The following is a 20,599-nucleotide window of genomic DNA, read 5'->3' as shown; positions in this document are numbered from 1 at the left end:
TTTACAGACCTAGTGTGAAATACACTGCCAACTGGACATAACTGTTTATATGTATTTAGTTCTGTATAATTGCATGACAAAGAATTATTTGTACTGATTGCATGTCAATTAATGTCATCAATATTGCATGACTGATTTCTCAAAGAAGGAGGATGTAGAATAGTGAGTGTGTGTGTGTGTGCGTGTGTGTGTGTGTGTGTGTGTGTGTGTGTGTGTGTGTGTGTGTGTGTGTGTGTGTGTGTGTGTGTGTGTGTGTGTGTGTGTGTGTGTGTGTGTGTGTGTGTGTGTGTGTGTGTGTGTGTGTGTGTGTGTGTGTGTGTGTGTGTGCTGTATCTTTAAGAAGCGTTTCAAGGTCGGCATGTGCATATAAATATAAATGGCAAGCACATGCTCGCTTCAGTGCCATTTTGAGAATGCAGCCAGAGAGTGAGCATGTATGAGTGTAATAGCTAGTTTCTAAATTTATCTAAGTTAAAGTTAAGCCTCGATCCTGATGTGTTTGCACATAATAAAGCTGCTGGAACAGAGCCCATAAAGACTCACCTATTTTATCCTGACTGGACGAGTGACAGTTACATTTTATTCTACCTGAAAATGAGTTTATATTTAGTGATATCATAACTGCCCCTTACCAGTTGAGATATTTCTCATGGTTGCTGCTTAGCAGCAAAGCAAAGTTTTGAAAGTAGAGAACAGCGACTCAATGTCTTTGGGGGGGTTGGAGGGTACAGAATTGTCTATTTCCTCAATAAACATATTGCACATTATGGGAAAGAAAATGCTCGTAGCTAACAAATTATCTAACACAGACTTATAGAATTATGACTGGGCTTCTGATCAAAACCAGACTGTTGTTTGTTCAACTCATTGATGTCAAGAAATTCATCTCAAGAGTGACATTCAAGAGGTTAATCTTGATATCCATGTTCAGAACACATAAGAAGGGGGTTTATTATCTTAAAGACCCCAATCATAATTCCTTACAGTGCATGGAGCTACACCTGCACACATTAACTATAACAAATGTAAGAGCGCTAAGTGTTTTACAGCTTTGAAAGCTGTGACACAATTACTGCTGTCACTGTGATTAATCTCCTTTTATTTAATCAACACAGGATTATTCTCCACTACAACATTTACAGCTGCAGAATGTTGCACTCCAAAGTAGCAACACAGCAAATTATACAACACTCCTAAACTTTAATTTTTGCAGGGAAGCAAGTCCCACCACACCCTCAAAGGGCTTTAAAACAGTCAACTGTTTCATTTGGACTTTATTTTTATTTTTATCTAAATAAAGTTATTGAACATGTTTCAATACACTTTCTGGATCCTGCCATTGGTCAGTGCTGACCACTGCTAATGCTGTAGTGCACTTAACAGTATGTACAGTGTACCCCCTCATTTCCATCCTGTTGTTCTGTGCCCACGGTGCACTCCCTGGTGTCCACTGCATCTCTCTGTCCCATTAGTGACATTGGTGACTATAAAGCACTGAAGAGTGCATATTCCCACATCCCACAGTCCCAGTACTAACACTGGTGCTGGTATGGCACTATAGTGTGTCAATTCCCTACACCCCCTGTACCTGTTGTAACAGTGATGCTGGTACAGCACTGTATTGTGTCAATTCCATACACCCCCTATACCTGTTGTAGCAGTGGTGCTGATACAGCACTGTCGTGTGTAAATTTCCTAAACTCCCTCTACCTGTTGTAGCAGTGGTGCTGGTACAGCACTGTAGTGTGTCAATTACCTACAGCCCCTGTACCCGTTGCAGCAGTGGTACTGGTACAGCACTGTATTGTGTCAATTCCCTACACCCCCTGTACCTGTTGTAGCAGTGGTACTGGTACAGCACTCTAGTGTCAATTCCGTACACCCTCTGTATCTGTTGTAGCAGTGGTACTGGTACAGCACTGTATTGTGTCAATTCCCTACACCCCCTGTACCTGTTTTAGCAGTGGTACTGGCACAGCACTGTAGTGTCAATTCCCTACACCCCCTGTACCTGTTGTAGCAGTGGTGCTGGTACAGCACTGTAGTGTGTCAATTACCTACAGCCCCTGTACCCATTGCAGCAGTGGTACTGGTACAGCACTGTATTGTGTCAATTCCCTACACCCCCTATACCTGTTGTAGCAGTGGTGCTGATACAGCACTGTATTGTGTCAATTCCCAACACCCCCTATACCTGTTGTAGCAGTGGTGCTGATACAGCACTGTATTGTGTCAATTCCCTACACCCCCTGTACCTGTTGTAGCAGTGGTGCTGGTACAGCACTGTAGTGTCAATTCCCTACACCCCCTGTACCTGTTGTAGCAGTGGTGCTGGCACAGCACTGTAGTGTCAATTCCTTCCCCCCCCTGTATCTGTTGAAGCAGTGGTGATGGTACGGCACTGTAGTGTGTTAATTCCCTACAGGGAGTGCAGGGAATTGACACACTACAGTGGTGCTGGTACAGCACTGTATTGTGTCAATTCCCTACAACAGCTGTACCCTTGTAGCAGTGGTACTGGTGCAGCACTGTAGTGTCAATTCCTTACACCCCCTGTACCTGTTGTAGCAGTGGTACTGGTGCAGCACTGTAGTGTCAATTCCTTACACCCCCTGTACCTGTTGTAGCAGTGGTACTGGTGCAGCACTGTAGTGTCAATTCCCTACACCCCCTGTACCTGTTGTAGCAGTGGTACTGGTACAGCACTATATTGTCAGTTCCTTACACCCCCTGTGCCAGTTGTAGCAGTGGTGCTGGTACAGCACTGTAGTGTCAATTCCCTACACCCCCTGTACCTGTTGTAGCAGTGGTGCTGGTACAGCACTGTAGTGTCAATTCCCTACACCCCCTGTACCCATTGTAGCAGTGGTACTGGTACAGCACTCTACTGTGTCAATTCCCTACATCCCCTGTACCCATTGTAACAGTGATTCTGGTACAGCACTGTATTTTGTCAGTTCCCTACACCCCCTGTACCTGTTGTAGCAGTGGTGCAGGTACAGCACTATATTTTGTCAGTTCCCCACACCCCCTGTAGCTGTTGCAGCAGTAGTGCTGGTACTGCCATTTTACATTGCTATTCTCACTGGAGTCCTGTAGTTCAGTCACCACAATCCTCATTTTGCTGTTGGTGCCATTATGGTATTTTTACACTAAGCCCTGGTGTCTAGTGGTTCCTCAACACCACATTTGTGTTCACGCGTAAACATGGCCTCTTGGCTGTGTTTGCTATCATGATGTGGTGGGGATGTCTGTGCTGATCTACACAGTCAGGCACGTCCTGACGGCAGTTCTACAGAACCATATGCCTCTCCACCTGAATGCATCACTAGCATTCTGCATGGCCATGGGGCCAGCACTTGCAGTGCTGCATGTCTTTGTGTTGGTGGACCATGCAGCACAGTGTAGGGTGCATACTGAGTACTGAAAACCTACTGCAATGTGTACACAGCTGTGGACACATCAGGGTAAGTTTATTCATTTGGTCCAAATGAAAAACTCAACACAGCAAGCAACGTAGGGAATATATAAGTCCAAAGGGCAAAACACTGCAAGGCAACAGAGTAGTGGATTTGCTGTACTTCACTGCCATCCCAGATCAACAGTGTAAGACAGAATAATTTCATTTGTAACATAATATTTTCACTAAAATTTTCCTTATGAAAATGTATTTCAGAAATATTAAACTGTTATATTTAATAAATAAATAAAACCAACTGGCACATTCACTACCTGATGGCTTTTGAGTCTTCCTTTATAGTGTACTTTCTAAGAGCAAACATGGGTATATTCAATTTCCTTGCATGTATAATGTGAAAACTATGCAATTATACTATGTCTCCCTATTAATATTCAAAAACGTGCACGCTGATTTGCCAGCCCAACCAGCATGCCCGTTGTAAATCCCACAATATACCAATGGAAAAAGGTCCGGTTGCCCGGACTTTTCCATTGGTATAAACTGCCCCAAAACCTTTTTTTTTTTTTTTTTTTTTTTTTTTTACAATAAAAAAAAAAAAAGACAGAAAACAGAGCAACGGAGACTTTCTTTTCTCCATTGCTTCCATTTCAAAGCCTTGATGTACTGGGTATGCGTGGGAATATAAGTCCCATACGCATGCGCAGTACATCAAAATGCAGCTGCAGTATATCACAACCGGTGGAAGAACAGCAATCCGCCATTATACAAAGACATTATTTAAGAAAAGTAAGTATTTTTTTTTTCTTAAATAATGTCATTATATAATAGCAATAACCGACTCTGTGGTTGTGATATATTGAAGATTTACCCACGGTTGCCTTTGTTTAATCACTCAGGCTTCGCCCTCATAATTAAATCACACCAGCCATAGGTAAATCTTCAATATACCACACCACATCGTTGGTTATTGCTTAAACAGTACATAACTGATTTTTAATGTAAGAAGTACATAAAGCTATGTTGCTTCACACTTTGAATGACAAGAATATAGTTTGTCAGCAGTCACAGATTCACCCAATGTCTCATAGCTTATGTGTGAAAAACACTTTAACACTACCTTTTAAATTATGTCACTGCTTTATTTAGGCTGCAGCTAATTCACTATCTTGTTCTGCTTTTGTGAAGTTGGAACTTTCCAGCAGCTGCCAGAGTTCTATGGAACATGATATGAGGGTGGGTTCCACAGCAACTCATTTGCATAATATATTCATTCTCCACCCTCACAGCTGAATCTGGTAAAGCAATGAATATTCAGGAAGTGCCTGGAATGCAAACAGCACATATAAAGTCTGCTGTACTCAACTCACTGTGACAGTAAATCTGTGAATATAACTGAAGCAGAAAGCAGAACGGAGAGATAGTGAACAGACACACAATGCTGCTGACTCCAGCTTTTCATGCTTCTTTCAGACCTCTGCATACTTCACAGGAGCCTGAACTCGTACTGTGGCCATTCGGGCGGAGTGCCTTTGAACAGCTGGAAAGGGACATGCATCAAATGAGGCGAACAATGAACGTTATGAATGAGATCTGTCAGCAGCTGTCTGATGATGTCCTGGGGAAAAGAAAATCTTCTACAGACAAATTACAAGCCAGAAGGGAAACGGATAAAGACAACAGAAAACAAAACAAGGAGAATGGCTTCTCACTGTCTCTAGATGTTAAGCGGTTTTCCCCAGAAGAACTGACTGTGAAAGTAGCTGGAAGAAAAGTCACAGTGGAAGGAAAACATGAGGACAAAAGCGAAGACGGCGAGACAATTTTCTCTTATAGATGCAGTCAGTTTAAGAAAGAAGTCCTGTTACCAGAGAATGTAAATTCTGAAAAGGTAACTTGTTTGTTATCCCGTGAAGGCCAGCTTGTCATTGAAGCCCCACAATTGTCCTTACCAGCTGTGACAGGCAGAGACATTCCCATCTCTATTAGCAAGGACATAAGAAGTGGAAAGGGACATGAAAATGAGAATGCAGATGATACAGACAATAAAAAGAAGCAAGAAACAGCTTTAGAAGAGGGAAATAAGGTTGCAGCTAACCAGACTGCTTAGCTGTACAAAGACGGACAGTTCTTTTTTAATGACCTATACTTAAACCATGTTACTGTTTGTTTGAACTGTTATTAAATTGCTGCCTCATGCTTTTATGAACATATGGTTGTTTTCAAATATTCCCATGATACAGAAATGTCAGTAAGTAAAAGTTCAGTTTAACAATGTCTACTTTTAGTACGATGAACTTACAACTTTTGTGTTTTACTACAAACTGCCTGACATGAAATTGCTTTTATGTCTTCATTTTTTTATTGCTTTAAATTTGCAACAATGCCCTTGGATATTATTTCATTTTATTTGTTTTTCTTCCATCATATATTTTTTTAAATAAATGAGCTGGTATGTTATACTTGCACAAGTTTTCATTTCTTTCATTTCTCAAAATGATCAGTTGAAAGTAATTGTTAACTGTCGTTTAGGTTATATACTTTAGTGTTAAAAACTGAATCCGGACTGGGAACAGACATGTAAAAGAATGCAATAGAGTGGGTAAACAAAGTTGTGGCATGAAAATGAACACACCGTATAAAATGTAACCAGGACTAAGAGCACAAAATATCCCATCCATGCAGACATGCATTAACTGACTCAAATCATGTGTCTGGAAATGAACTGTTGTCAGATTTAAACTAATTGTCATGAACTTGTCACCTATGAGTCATTGTGACATACATTCAGGAGGTGGTTTGTAATAAAAAAAAAATATTTGTTACAGTGTAGACTCAGAAATTGGTGTGTTTGAAACTAGAGAAAAATAAAAGGGTCAGGCAATAAAATGGTACTATAACATGGTATGCAGAGTCAGGTGGGTCACACATTTATGAACAGACATATAGAATTTCTCACTGGTTATAAAATATCAGTAGCAAGAATTCACCTTCATGTCAGACACAGAACGGTAAACCACTAGCAGTGTGATCACAGCCAAAAACACATCATAAAATAACGTTCCTGTGTTTGAGGTAAGCAGATAAAGGCTTAAGTTTATTAAACTGCATTAACAGCATTTTTTCTATGCTTTGCACAGTTTCATACCATTCAGATAATTTATTCAAGCCTTCATTCTCTGAAACCCTCTTCATCCTATGTAGTACTGCAAGTGGGCAGAGACAATCATGGCTAGAAATAGGAGTAAGGTAGAATAAAGTTATAAAAGCTGAAATTTTGCTGACAATGTTGGGCTTGAATCTGATTAAACCACTAAGATATTTAAGAAATCCTTGTGTTAAGATGATTCTACCATACATCTACACATGCAAAAGGAGCTCACATGTAATAGTCAATAAGCAAGTTATGCCAGTCCCTTTTACTTGTCTAGTTTATAGTCAAGCAAGCAAGTTATGCAATAAATTATCATTGTAGGTATGAAAAAAATTTGGAGGAGTTTAAACACTTACTTGATAGATACTTAGGTGATGAAAAAGGGTAACCTACTGGAAGATGAAGACTGAACACTCGAGCTTCAATTTTTCAAGGTTCAATGCATCGGAAATCACTGTCAGCAAGTTGGCCAGAAGTAATTACTTTTTGGGGTAATTTCCTCCTTTGAGTTTGTGAGACAGTGGAGTTGGTATATATAAGTTCAGGGGTATGTGGGGCTTGTCCCCCAAATTGGGGGGTACAGGGGTCTTGCCCTCTGCACAAAACACAATTGGGTTTTATGGCAGCATTTTTCAGCGAATGTAGTTTAGGGATTCTAATCCTTGGTGCATTTTTTTCATCCTCTCATAGTGGAAGCAATGCGAAATATTGGTACAACATCAGGGAGTCAGTACTATTTGATGACCTCAAGTTCTGAACACTGGTAATAGTGAACTTATAAACCATTTCTGGACAAGATACTATTCCACTGCAGGATGCAGACACATACATACACACGTGTGCATGGGCCCACGCAGCCCTGAGGGAAATTTAAAAACTACCAGTTTTGGCTATCTGCATGTCATTGGATGCAGGAGAAAATGAGAAGGCAAACTGACAAACCTAGATCAGATCTCCAACATTAAGTATCCTTTTAGGTGCTTCCAACATGATACTGGTTAAGCAGACTTTGTACACTACCAGGTATTGATGATATATTATGTGGAACAGACATAACTTGATTGCACATGAACAGAACTTGAGTTAGTTTGAATGTGCAATATACCCATGAACAAGGTTCTAGCATTAATAAGACATGTTTTAAAAATATTTCACTAAACTCACTCTCCTTGTCATAACTTGAAATGTACGAATTATTTGGTATGACTACAGCTTGGAAGAGCAGGGACCTGGTGAGTTTGGGATTATGAAGGGTTATGACAGCTATCAAAAAATGGCTAATCAAATTTGTGAAAGAGGCTGGCACACCCTTAACCCCTGCCTAATTTAAAACAGAGGGTAAAGAAGGCACCAGACACCCTCACAAACAGTTTGAAGCTGACAATTATTCAAAGACAATTGCCCAGCATCTGCAAAGGATAACTGATGTAACACAGGGAAGATTAGCTCACTACAAAAACTTTCCAAATTTTCTTTTTGATGTGTAATTTTCCTATATTCTGTGGTGTTTTCTTCAATTTAGGCTTTCGCTTTTTGTGTTATCTGTTTGGTTTTATGTACCTTGACATTTTAAGGTCCACAGTTTAGAAACAGAAGCTGCTTCCTAAACGGCTGTACATTTACTCCTATATAAAAGTACACTGACAAGTAGAAAGACACATATGAAGTGTTGTAACTACAGAAAAAATGTGGATTGTATGTGTAATGTGTTACTGCACTGGTATGTTTGCTCTATCTACATATGTGACCACCATGTATAATGCTGACAGGGCTATGTATCCCTGGCACGCTACACTCTATACGAAAAACAGAAGCTATATTAATTTTTTTTTAAATATACCTATTGGTGACTTTCTGACAACTTGGTTTACTTTTTTGTTTTCCAGTAAATTATCCCAGTGCATATTCAAGGCTTGTTTAACTATTCAGTGACCAACAGTATATTATATTACAGAAAAAAAAATCCGTGCTGCTATAGTGTATTAACCCGAATAAATATTATAGGTTCATAGGTTCATAGGTTCATACTAGGCTATCTGCCCTAGGGCATTTATAAGCCTAGCCAGAGTGTGTTTGGCTTTCGCCACCCATTTTAAATTAATTTTGCTAAGCCCTTTTTCGAGGTTAGTATACTGTGCCTCTGTCTAACAGTGACACAGAAGTGATACCCGGGGTAAACCTACGATCTCCCATGCACTCATCAAGATTCCTCTTGAAAAGAGTCAATGAGGGACTCTGCCTAACCTGGACTGAGATTTTATTCCAGAGTCAAGGGAACCTCTGGGTTATGAATCTGTCCCTTCACCATGTCCTATTTATTTCAGTGCTGAGGTTCAAGTCTCTTGTGTGCGTAGCTCGATAGGATTTGGATTTTCTGAGGTGCAGCATTCCATAAATTCAGGGTTGGACATGGCTTTATACATCAGGCACAGATCGCCTCTGAGCAGGCGGTATGCCACTGAGTAGAGCTGGAGTTTCTTTAACCAGTCAGCATATGGCATCTGTTTGAGCCCTTTGATCCTCTTGGTGAGGTACTTTTGGGGTCTTTCCAGTTGCTGCAGGTGTCTGGTAAGGTACATCACAAGAATGGCATTGTACTCAATTATGGGCCTGATGAGGGATGAGTAAAGAGGCACGATGACCTCCCCTGATCTAGATGTGAATGTCTTCATGATTAGGTGGGCTATATAAAATGTTTTTCTAACCACTTTGGCCACGTGGTTGTCAAATGAGAGATTGCTATCAACTTGGGTCCCCAGGTCCCTAATTACTTCTTCTGTACTTAATGGATTACCACCTATGTGGTAATTTGTGGGCACTTTGTTTTTGCCAAAGGGGATGACTATACACTTTTGGCGTTTAGCTTGAGGCCATGGCTCTGGCACCAGTTGTCTGTTTCTATGAGGCCCTTTTGGAGGATGCTTGTGTCGGCTGGAGAGTCGATTATGGCGCCCAGTTTGCAGTCATCTGTGAACTTGGTCAGCCACAGTCCTTCCGTGTTGGCCTGTACCTCCGAGAAATATATACCGAACAAGAGAGGTCCCAGGACTGAGCCTTGTGGGACGCCACTTGTAACTGGTTTGGAGTCTGACATGGCTCCAGCAATTCTAACCATGTGGGTTCTGTCCTTGAGCCAGTTTGCAACCCATCTAGTGACATAGGGGTTTATATTTAAGCTGGTGAGCTTATCTATAATGCCTGAGTGGGGTATTGTATCGAAGGCTTTTGCGAGGTCCAGATAGGCTGTGTGGACCACCTTCCCTTCAATGGCCTTGTTGACTGTTTCAAAGAAGTCAACCAGGTTTAAGAGGCAGGATCTGCCCTTAACAAAGCCAAACTGGGTAGGATCCAGTGTCTGTAGGTCCCCAATATCTTTATTTATGAGGTCCATGATGATCCTTTCCATAGCTTTGCAGACCAAGCTAGTCAGGCTTATGGGGCGATAGTTTCCAGGGTCCGTTGAGGCACCACCTTTGTGGAGAGGGACCACTGTTGCTGTACGCCACTCTTTAGGTACATATCCTGTAGTAAGGCTGAGATTGAACAGTAGTTTTATGTTTGGGTTTAGCTCTTCTTGGAGTTCATGTAGGACGCAGCCTGGGACACCGCCTGGTCCCATTGATGCTGTGTTTTTGCTTTGGAGAGGGCGGCTCCCACCTGAGCATCTGAGATGTCGGGGGGGGCAGCACTCTGCTGGGATAGATATTTGCCCTTTTGGTGGGGAGGGGGAGAAGTTTGCGCTGAACCTGTCATCTAGGATGTTGGCAATGTCTGTGGGATCAGTGTATTTTTTGTCATTTTGGACTAATTCTGAGCATATCTGGGAATTCCCACCCAGGTTCCTAACATAACTAAAGAAAGCCTTGTGATTATCTTTAGTGTCCTGTGCAATTTTTCTCTCGAAGCTGGCCTTTGACGATTTTATGAGTGCCCTTAGTTTTTTGCTAATACTGATCAGAGATGCCTTCCCTTTTTGGGATTTTGCTCTATCATGTAGTAGCTTCCTCCTACTATTGTATAGTTTGTTTATGGCTGGGGTGCACCAGACAGGTCGTCTGCCTTTGGAGGATTGGGTCTTGGTTTTATTTGGGATTGCATGATCCATGCATTCCTGAAGGTGTTCATAGAATGCATTTATAAAGGATTCTGTGGTCTGGGCCGTATTTTCAACAGGCCCGGGGGCTTTGAAGGATTCCACCTCGGTTTTGAGGAGTGTGAAATTTGCTTTAGAGAAGTTTTTCACTGTGGTTTTCTGGGCAGGGGGTGGGGTCGGGATGTGAATATCCAGTGAGATCAGTTTATGGTCTGATCTTACCAGTGAGGGATACACTTCTGGTCTGGAGCATAGAGTCCCCATGTTGGTGATGATCAGGTCCAGTATGTTTTCCCCTCTTGTGGGAGTGGTAACAAGTTGTTCCATAGCATTTGAGTTTATGAATTCTAGGAACCTTTGGGCAAGGGTGTTGGAGCTAGAGTAATGCTCCCAATCTATGTTTGGGTAGTTAAAGTCACCCAATATAATGGTGTTCAGAGAGACCTTCATATTTTCCAGTGTTCTCAGGAAGGCCGAGTGGGGTTCCTGGGTTTGGGAGGGTGGTCTGTAGCAGGCTATAAACTGGAAGGCAGTTTTACCCACTGTTAGTTGCACATGGATAGTCTCTGATGCTTCGTGCTTTGCCACCAACCTAGAGGTGTGGGTATCTTTGATGAATATCGATACTCCCCCTCCTTTTGTGGTTCGGTCCAAGTTTTGGGGCCGAAAAGCATGGTATGAGGTATAACCTGGTAGTGCTGGGGTGCTCTCGGGAGTCCTGAACCAGGTTTCTCTTACTGCACAGATATCGATGTTCTCCATGCTAAGGAGAGTTTCGAGTGCGTGCATCTTGAGGTTTAGACTTCTAGCGTTGAGTAGCATTACTCTTAGTTTCTTATCCCTTGTGATACCTATGGAGGTGGGTTTGTCTTTTGAGCCTTGCCTAAAAAAGGCACTATGGGGGTAGCAAGAGCCTTTGCCAATATCCGAAAGCCCAGGGGAGACAGGTGCAAGCCGTCCCTAGCAAAGCATCGTGGCATGTCGTGCATATCATCCCAAGCTGACAGGCATTGGATCCCCTTTGAATGACACCAATACTTAAGCCAGTTGTTGAAATTGATCATCTTGTCTTCATATTGTGGCATCATTCTTGGTGAGGGTAAGATGCTACTCAAGGTCAGGGTCATACCAGCCTGGGCTACATGCTCAGAGAGCTCCTCTATGTCTCTTTTCATGTAGTCCAGGGAGGTACGTCTCAGGTCATTCACACCAGCATGGACAATGACTGAGTCATATTTGTAATTGCCTTGGAGTGACCTGAGTGCTTGTGTTATGTGGCGGATCCTAGCGCCAGACAGGCTGCTCACCGTGACCTTCTCCTTGTTCAGCCTGGTGAGCGGGACGTTAGTGTGCCTGATGATAGAGTCACCTATTACAAGTGTATCAGGTGTGTTGTTTAGCCTTAAGGGCTGTGACTGTTCGGCACACTGGCTTTGTGAGATATGTGTTGCACGTGTTTTGTTTCAGACTTGGCATCCAAAACCCCTTTACAGTGAAGGTACAGGAGGAAAAGCTCTGCAAAATTTCAGTTCTGCTCAATATAATTAAAAAATACAAAGAAGAGACACTTTACAAAATATTACATAATCAAACAATGAAATTATAGTAAAGATTCAGTGCAACTAAAAAGTAGAGAGCCATTTTGCAAAATATTTTATAGTGAATCAAAGAAATGGTACACAAATAAGGTACAGAACAAAAAAAATAATTATTACAATATGTGCTAGACAGTATATGCTCTGATATATTTGCAATATTATATTAGGTTCATGACAACAAGATGCAGCATAGTTTTAGGAGGGCTAAGAAAGCTGAGAAGTATTTAAATGTGTGAAGGTGAGATAAAGAAAACATTAATTGCAAGGTGCAGGAAGAAGGGTGATTATGTAAGCAAGGGATGAAGAAGTAGAAGCTGTAAGAGCATAGTGTAGTATAGTATAGTATAGTATAGTATAGTATAGTATAGTATAGTATAATATAGTATAGTATAGTATAGTGTAGTATAGTGTAGTATAGTATAGTATAGTGGAGTAGAGTAGAGTAGAGTATAATGCTTAGAGAGGCTTATGGGATTATCCAGTAAGTTATGCAGGAAAGTCGAGTCTGTGATAAATAAACAGTGGGATAGGAAGCAGTGTGGAAGGATTCTGTTTATCGAGGGGGTGCACATGTGCAGAGGCATGTGTGTACGAAATGTTTTATGAGTTTGCATATCAAAGCTATTTGGCTATTTATTTCTCTGAAGCAGAGTGGAATATTATTTCATTTTTTACATAAGCAGTTGGAGTACAGGGACTCTCCGGTTTTGTTGATCGATTTGGATACGGTCAGTAGATTCCTGTCGATTAACCACAGAATTCTATTAGGGTAGTATAGATGGATAATGTTTTCTAGGCATGGCCACTTTTCTGGGCAGTGGATTATTTTGTGAGTTATTATTAGTTGAGTGTATGTGAGGGCATGGGATAATTCTAACCAATGTAATGGCCTAAGTGTCATGCAGTGGTACACTCTGTATAGTGGATTTGCAGTGAATTCAGCCACCTTGTTGGGGCATTGCCCTATCTTTGAGGCTTTATTAGTGCTAAGGTTAACAAGCACTAGGGAGGCATACAGTAAGGTAGGTAAAAGACAGGCTGTTGCTGTTTTTGTCCTCATGGTGTGTGTGCGCGCGCGCGTGTGTGTGTGTGTGTGTGTGTGTGTGTGTGTGTGTGTGTGTGTGTGGTAAGTTTTTGTTTTTTGTCCTGTAAAGTGATCCTAGTTTATGGTGTTTTTTTTCTTGGTTTGCCAGCAGAATGTGGTGGTTAAATTTCAGGTGTGACACCTGATGACACCTATTAGCTTGGAATATGAAAACAGTTTAATTTGCGTCTTTTCCGCTGAGGTAATAGTGAAAAACCTGTTTTTCTTTAGCTAGGTGTTTGGAAAAGAATAATATTAATGTTGTTTTCTTAGGGTTTAAAAGGAGATGAGAGTTGCCAAGCCAGCTTTCAATAGCTAAGAATGCGTGTTGGGTTATTTCTTAAAGTGAAGATAGGGATTTGGCTGAACATACAAGGTGAAGTCGTCAACGTATTGTACAACAGAAGATGGGAATGGATGCAGTGTATAGGTCATTGATAAACTAGAACTGGGACAATAATGGATCTTTGGGGTACACTGACAGAAACTGGTGAGAAGGAGAAAAGTCATGTTGCCATTTTACACACTGCTGCTTGTTGGTTGGATAAATATAGAACCGAGGAAGTGCAGGCTGAGTTAGGCCAAGACAAAGAGAAGAGGAGAGTTTAGTTAGCATTTTTTCATGACAGACAGTATCAAAAGCAGAAGGGGTAACAAACAGAGCTAATCAACAAACTGAGTGATTGCATACTATGTCAGTATGCAAGAAGCCACTCAAACACAAATAAACCAAACCATGCGTACATACCAATCACAAAACTAATACCAAATCAAAAGGCAACCCAATTATGAGAAAAAAGCTATTGTATGACCAAAAATGTAACAGTGGACAGGGGACACATAAAGAGATCAAAAGGCACAAATGAACAAGCAGCCAAAAAACTGTGAAGCAAGACATGACAGTAAGCATTATTTATTATATATTTAACTTTTTTAATTAAAATTGCTTTTAATTAAAGATGATTACCACAAACTCACCAGTCGTTGAAGGTTAGCAAGATATAACAGTTAGCTTAATTTATTATATATTTCATTTTTTTTCTTAAGTTTACCCCAGCTTATGTAACCATTCCCAGAAGATGAGACTTTTAATTCCCTTACCTCTTCTGTTGACCTTCTTTGAATCCTTTCAGCATATGCTGTTTGCTGTTCCCTAAAAGGCCCTATCAGTATCCTAAATATGGCATTAGTGTACCATGAATCTACTTCCCTGGCAGTACTGGCCAATACTTTGTTTGCCCTAGCAACCCCACAAATTGCTCCTGGTGGGTTAACTTTTCTGTGATAACTATATCCAGATCATTTTCATGGCATTGACTTCTGAGCCTAATCCTTCCTACTTTAGTATCATCAACAAATTGTCTGAACTTCCTTCTTTTACTGCCCTCACAACTGTAATATAGCAATCACTGACATCTTCCTTACACATTTGAAAACCTCTGTGACCTTACCAACCCTTGGAATTCCTCCCATATATCATCACTCTCTGCACTTTTCTTGGCAGACATTCCTATATCTTCGCCATCCTTGGTCCACTCTGGAGTTTTTATAGGTAACGGTAGCAAAAGACATAGTAAAATAAAAGTGCATATATCCCTCTTGCTACACAATGACCCTATTTACCCAGATATGAAAATAAATTAAACTTATCTGACAAGTTCTTGTGGGGACTGTTATCTGATGGCCCATTATGTAATATGACTTCACTCAATCTTAGACTAAGGACCTATAATCACCTTCTCTCTCTCTCTCTCACTCTGTACTGAAGTCATGCTTAATGAAATTAAGGGATCCACATTTTTTTAACTGACACATGATTAATCATCACCAGGGTATGTAAAACTGCAAAATTTTGTACTCTAAAAGAAGCAACACATGGCAAGTCACACAACACTCATAACATTAATTTTTACAGGACAGCAGTCCTACTATGTACCCCAATGTGGGGGCAACCCCCCACATACTACAATATCGATATATACAAACTCTAAATCAAACAACCTCAGACAAAAAGAAATAGGTGTAAAACAAATGTTTAGCTCACCTTGTCCCCTTTCTTTGAGTCGATGCCAACTACAGGAACCCACTATCTTTCTCCAGAAACACTGGAAGACTCACTGTAGTAGGATATCATAAACTGCGGGTGTCCAGGAATTAAGATAAAGAGGCTAGTTACATCCACTAAGTCCATGATATGTTGGACTTAGAATGAACGCACACTTTAAATATATTATGCCCCTGGCAGAAGTTGTCAGATTTTGGGAAAAACAGCACATGATTAAACAAAGTTCAGAACTTCGAACGTGGGGAACAAGTTTATTTCAGCAGCATTTATATACCTATGCAACTCAGAGACAAAAACTAAAATTTAATAACAGTTAAAACAGTTACATTTTATTCTACCTGAAAAATGAGTTTATATTTGGTGATGTCAGAATTAGGTCCTGAAAAAATATATATTTTTGCCCCTTACCAATTCAGGTCTTTCCCATGGCTGCTGCTTAGCAACAAAGCAAAGTTTTGAAAGTAGAGAACAGCAACTCAAGGGTGATGTCTTTGTTGGGGGGGGGGGGGATGGTAGAGAATTGTTTGTTTCCTCAATAAACATATTGCACATTATGGGAAAGGAAATGCTCGTAGCTAACAAATTATCTAACACAGACATATAAAATTATGACTGGGCTTCCCATCAAAACCAGCCTGTTGTTTCTTCAACTCACAGATGTCAAGAAATTCACCTCAAGAATGAAGTTCAAGACATGAATCTTGATATCCATGTCCAGACCACATAAGAAGGGGGTTTATTATCATAAAGACCCCAGTCATAATTTGTTGCAGTGCATGGAGCTAAACCTGCTCACATTAACTACAAAAAATGTAGGAGTGCTAAGTGTTTTACAGCTTTGAAAGCTGTAACACAATTACTGCTGCCACGGTGATTAACCTCACTTTGCCTAATCAACACAGGATTAATCTCCACCAGACCACCTAAAACTGCAAAATGCTGCACTCCAAAGTAGTAACACAACAAATTATGCAACAATCCTATACATTAATTTTTGCAGGGGAGCAAGTCCCACTACACACCCCCAAAAGGTCTTTAAAACAGTCAACTGTATCATTTGGACTTTATTTTTTTATCTAAATAAAGTTGTTGAACATGTTTCAATACAGTTTGTGGATCCTGCCGTTGTTCTGTGCTGACCACTCTTAATGGTCTAGTGCACTTAAGAGTATGTACAGTGTACCCCCATCTCCATCCTGTTGTTCTGTGCTTTGGGGTACAATCCCTAGTGTCCACTGTATCACTCTGTCCCTGTAGTAATGCCGGTGCCGGTAGAACATTGAAGAGTGTATATTCCCCCATCCCACATTCCCAGTACTAACACTGGTGTGGGTACAGCACTGTATTGTGTCAATTCCCTACACCCCCTGTACCCGTTGCAGCAGTGGTGCTGGTGCAATACCGTAGTGTGTGAATTTCCTACACCTCCTGTACCCATTGTAGCAGTGGTGCTGATACAGCACTGTATTGTGTCAATTCCCTACACTCCCTGTACCCGTTGCAGCAGTGGTGCTGGTACAATACTGTAGTGTGTGAATTTCCTACACCTCCTGTACCCATTGCAGCAGTGGTGCTGATACAGCAGTGTATTGCGTCAATTCCCTACACCCCCTGTACCCATTGTAGCAGTGGTGCTGGAACTGCCCTTTTACATTGCTATTCTCCCTGGAGATCAGTGGTTCCCCTCACTACAATTTCTGTTTTGCTGTTGGTACCATTATGGTATTTTTACACTAAGCCCTGGCATCTAGTGGTTCCTCAACACCACATTTGTGTTCACGCTTCAACAAGGCCTCTTAGCTGTGTTTGCTATCATGATGTGCTGGGGATGTCTGTGCTGATCTATACAGCCAGGTACTTCCTGAGGGCAGTTCTATGGAACCATATGCCTCTCCACCTGAATACATCACTAGCATTCTGCACGACCATGGGGCCAGCACTTCCCAGTGCTGTATGTCTTTGTTTTGGTGGACCATGCAGCACAATGTAGGGGTGCATACTGAATACTGAAAACCTACTGCAATGTGTACACAGCTGTGGACACATCAGGGTAGGTTTATTAATCTGGCCCAAATGAAAAACTCCTCACAGCAAGCAACCTAGGGAATAACTTAAGTCCAGAGGGCAGAACACTGCAAGGCAACAGAGTAGTGGATTTGCTGTGCTTCACTGCCATCCCAGGTCAGCAGTTGTTGTTGTGTCTTTCGACTTTTCCCGGTTAGGGGTCGCCACAGCGGATCTCCGGTCTGCTAATGATTGGCAGTAGATTTTTACGTGCCGAGTTGCCAGCCCTGACGCACAACCTTCAATGAAGGCACACCCATTCACGCATGTCTCCACACAGAAGATGCTCCAGCTGAGAACTGAACAGGACAATGTCTTACTGTGAGGCAACAACGCTACCACAGCACCACCACCGCAGTGATGTAAGACAGAATTATTTCATTTGTAACATAATATTTTCACTAAAATTTCCATATGAAAATGTATTTCAGAAATATTAAACTGTTATATTTAATAAATAAATAAAAACAATTGGCACATTCACTGCGGTAGCATTGTCGCCTCACAGTAAGATGTTGTCCTGTTCGATTCTCAGCTAGATCGTCTTCTGTGTGGAGACATGCGTGAATGGGCGTACCTTCGTTGAAGGTTGTGCGTCAGGGCCGGTAACTCGGCATGTAAAAATCTACTGACAATCATTAGCGGACCTGAGTTTCACTGTGGTGACCCCTAACCAGGAAAAGCCGAAATACACAACAACAACTACCTGATGGCTTTTGAGTCTTCCTTTACAGTGTGGTAACCAAGTGCAAACATGAGTATATTCCATTTCCTTGCATGCTGTTGTTGTTTTTCTTTCGGATTTTCCCAGTTAAGGGTCGCCACAGCAGAACTCCGGTCTGCTAATGTTTGGCAGTAGATTTTTACGGTGCTGAGGTGCCAGCTCGACACCCAACCTTCAATGAAGGCACGCCCATTCACGCATGTCTTTCGAACGCTACTCGACCACGGGGAGGACATGCAGACTCCACACAGAAGGTGCTCCAGCCGAGAATTGAACGGGAGAACCGCTTGCTGTGAGGCGACAACGCTACCGCTGCACCACCGCGGCTTATTCACAAAAACTAGGCAAACAGCATATAACTGATTTTAATGTAAGAAGTACTTAAAGCTATGCTGGTTTACACTTTGAATGACAAGAATATAGTTTGTCAGCAGTCACAAATTTACCTAATGTCTCATACCCTATGCATCAAAAATACTATAACACTACCTATTAAATGATGTCACTGCTTTATTTAGGCTGCAACTCATTCACTAGCTTGTTCTACTTTTGTGATGGTGACTTTCCAGCAGCTGCCAGAGTTCTATTAAGAGGGTGGGTTCCACAGCACCTTATTTGCATAATATATTCATTCTCCACACTCACAGCTGAATCTGGTAAAGCAATGAATATTCAGGAAGTGCGTGGAATGCAAACAGCACATATAAAGTCTACTGTACTCAGCTCACTGTGACAGTAAATCTGTGAATATAACTGAAGCAGACAGCAGAACGGAGAGATAGTGAACAGACACACAATGCTGCTGACTCCAGCTTTTCATGCTTCTTTCAGACCTCTGCATACTTCACAGGAGCCTGAACTCGTACTGTGGCCATTCGGACGGAGTGCCTTTGAACAGCTGGAAAGGGACATGCATCAAATGAGGCGAACAATGAACATTATGAATGAAATCTGTCAGCAGCTGTCTGATGATGTCCTGGGGAAAAGAAAATCTTCTACAGACAAATTACAAGCCAGAAGGGAAACGGATAAAGACAACAGAAAACAAAACAAGGAGAATGGCTTCTCACTGTCTCTAGATGTTAAGCGGTTTTCCCCAGAAGAACTGACTGTGAAAGTAGCTGGAAGAAAAGTCACAGTGGAAGGAAAACATGAGGACAAAAGCGAAGACGGCGAGACAATTTTCTCTTATAGATGCAGTCAGTTTAAGAAGGAAGTCCTGTTACCAGAGAATGTAAATTCTGAAAAGGTAACTTGTTTGTTATCCCGTGAAGGCCAGCTTGTCATTGAAGCCCCACAATTGTCCTTACCAGCTGTGACAGGCAGAGACATTCCCATCTCTATTAGCAAGGACATAAGAAGTGGAAAGGGACATGAAAATGAGAATGCAGATGATACAGACAATAAAAAGAAGCAAGAAACAGCTTCAGAAGAGGGAAATAAGGTTGCAGCTAAGCAGACTGCTTAGCTGTACAAAGACAGACAGTTCTTTTTTAATGACCTATACTTAAACCATGTTACTGTTTGTTTGAACTGTTATTAAATTGCTGCCTCATGCTTTTATGAACATATGGTTGTTTTCAAATATTCCCATGATACAGAAATGTCAGTAAGTAAAAGTTCAGTTTAGCAATGTCTACTTTTAGTAAGATGAACTTACAACTGTTCTGTTTTACTACAAACTGCTTGACATGAAATTGCTTTAATATGTCTTCATATTTTTTATTTCTTTAAATATGCAACAATGCCCTTGGATATTATTTGATTTTATTTGTTTTTCTTCCATCATATATTTTTTTAAATAAATGAGTTAGTATGTTATACTTGCACAAGTTTTCATTTCTTTCATTTCTCAAATTGATCAGTTGAAAATAAGTATTAATTGTCATTTAGGTTATATACTTTGGTGTTAAAAAAATGAATCTGGACTGGGAATAGACATGTAAAAGAATGTACTAGTCTGGGTAAACAAAGCTGGGGCATGAAAATGTGACACGCCGTGTAAAATTTAACTATGACTAACGTTAAAAAGTAGCCCCCCACCCCCATGCAGAGATGCATTTACTGACACAAATCATAAGTCTGGAAATGAACTGTCATCAGATTTAAAGTAATTGTCATGAACTTGTCACCTATGAGTCACACATTCATTTAGGAGGTGGTTTATCATAAAAAAAAAGATTATTTGTTACACTATAGTCTCATAAATTGGCGTACGTGAAACTAGAGAAAAATAAAAGGGTCAGGCAATAAAATGGTACTATAACATGGTATGCAGAGTCAGGTGGGACACACATTTATGAACAGAGAATTTCTCACTGGTTGTAAAATATCGGTAGCAAGAATTCACCTTCATGTCAGACACAGAACGGCAAACCAGTAGCAGTGTGTGTGATCAC

At 41.0% G+C, this 20,599-nt stretch overlaps 2 protein-coding genes across 2 annotated transcripts; both read left to right on the top strand.

The window, feature by feature from the left end:
* The first annotated feature begins 4,765 nt into the window (after nucleotides 1–4,765).
* Nucleotides 4,766–5,886, top strand: LOC122788380 (heat shock protein 30-like). Its single transcript, XM_044055455.1, has one exon. It carries the CDS (start codon nucleotides 4,857–4,859, stop codon nucleotides 5,526–5,528), a length of 672 nt encoding a protein of 223 aa, XP_043911390.1. The 5' UTR covers nucleotides 4,766–4,856; the 3' UTR covers nucleotides 5,529–5,886.
* A 13,006-nt stretch (nucleotides 5,887–18,892) lies between these two features.
* Nucleotides 18,893–20,023, top strand: LOC122788378 (heat shock protein 30-like). Its single transcript, XM_044055454.1, has one exon. It carries the CDS (start codon nucleotides 18,997–18,999, stop codon nucleotides 19,666–19,668), a length of 672 nt encoding a protein of 223 aa, XP_043911389.1. The 5' UTR covers nucleotides 18,893–18,996; the 3' UTR covers nucleotides 19,669–20,023.
* The last annotated feature ends 576 nt before the right edge of the window (nucleotides 20,024–20,599 follow it).

The sequence above is a fragment of the Protopterus annectens genome, chromosome 13.part0, assembly GCF_019279795.1.
Source record: "Protopterus annectens isolate FY-2018-M chromosome 13.part0, PAN1.0, whole genome shotgun sequence".
NCBI lineage: Eukaryota > Metazoa > Chordata > Ceratodontiformes > Protopteridae > Protopterus > Protopterus annectens.
The sequence above is the reverse complement of the archived record's forward strand: the minus strand, read 5'-3'. Positions and strand labels throughout refer to the sequence as shown.

Coding starts and splice junctions, on each gene's coding strand:
- LOC122788380 (XM_044055455.1), top strand. CDS start 4,857: ATGCTGCTGACTCCAGCTTTTCATGCTTCTTTCAGACCTCTGCATACT.
- LOC122788378 (XM_044055454.1), top strand. CDS start 18,997: ATGCTGCTGACTCCAGCTTTTCATGCTTCTTTCAGACCTCTGCATACT.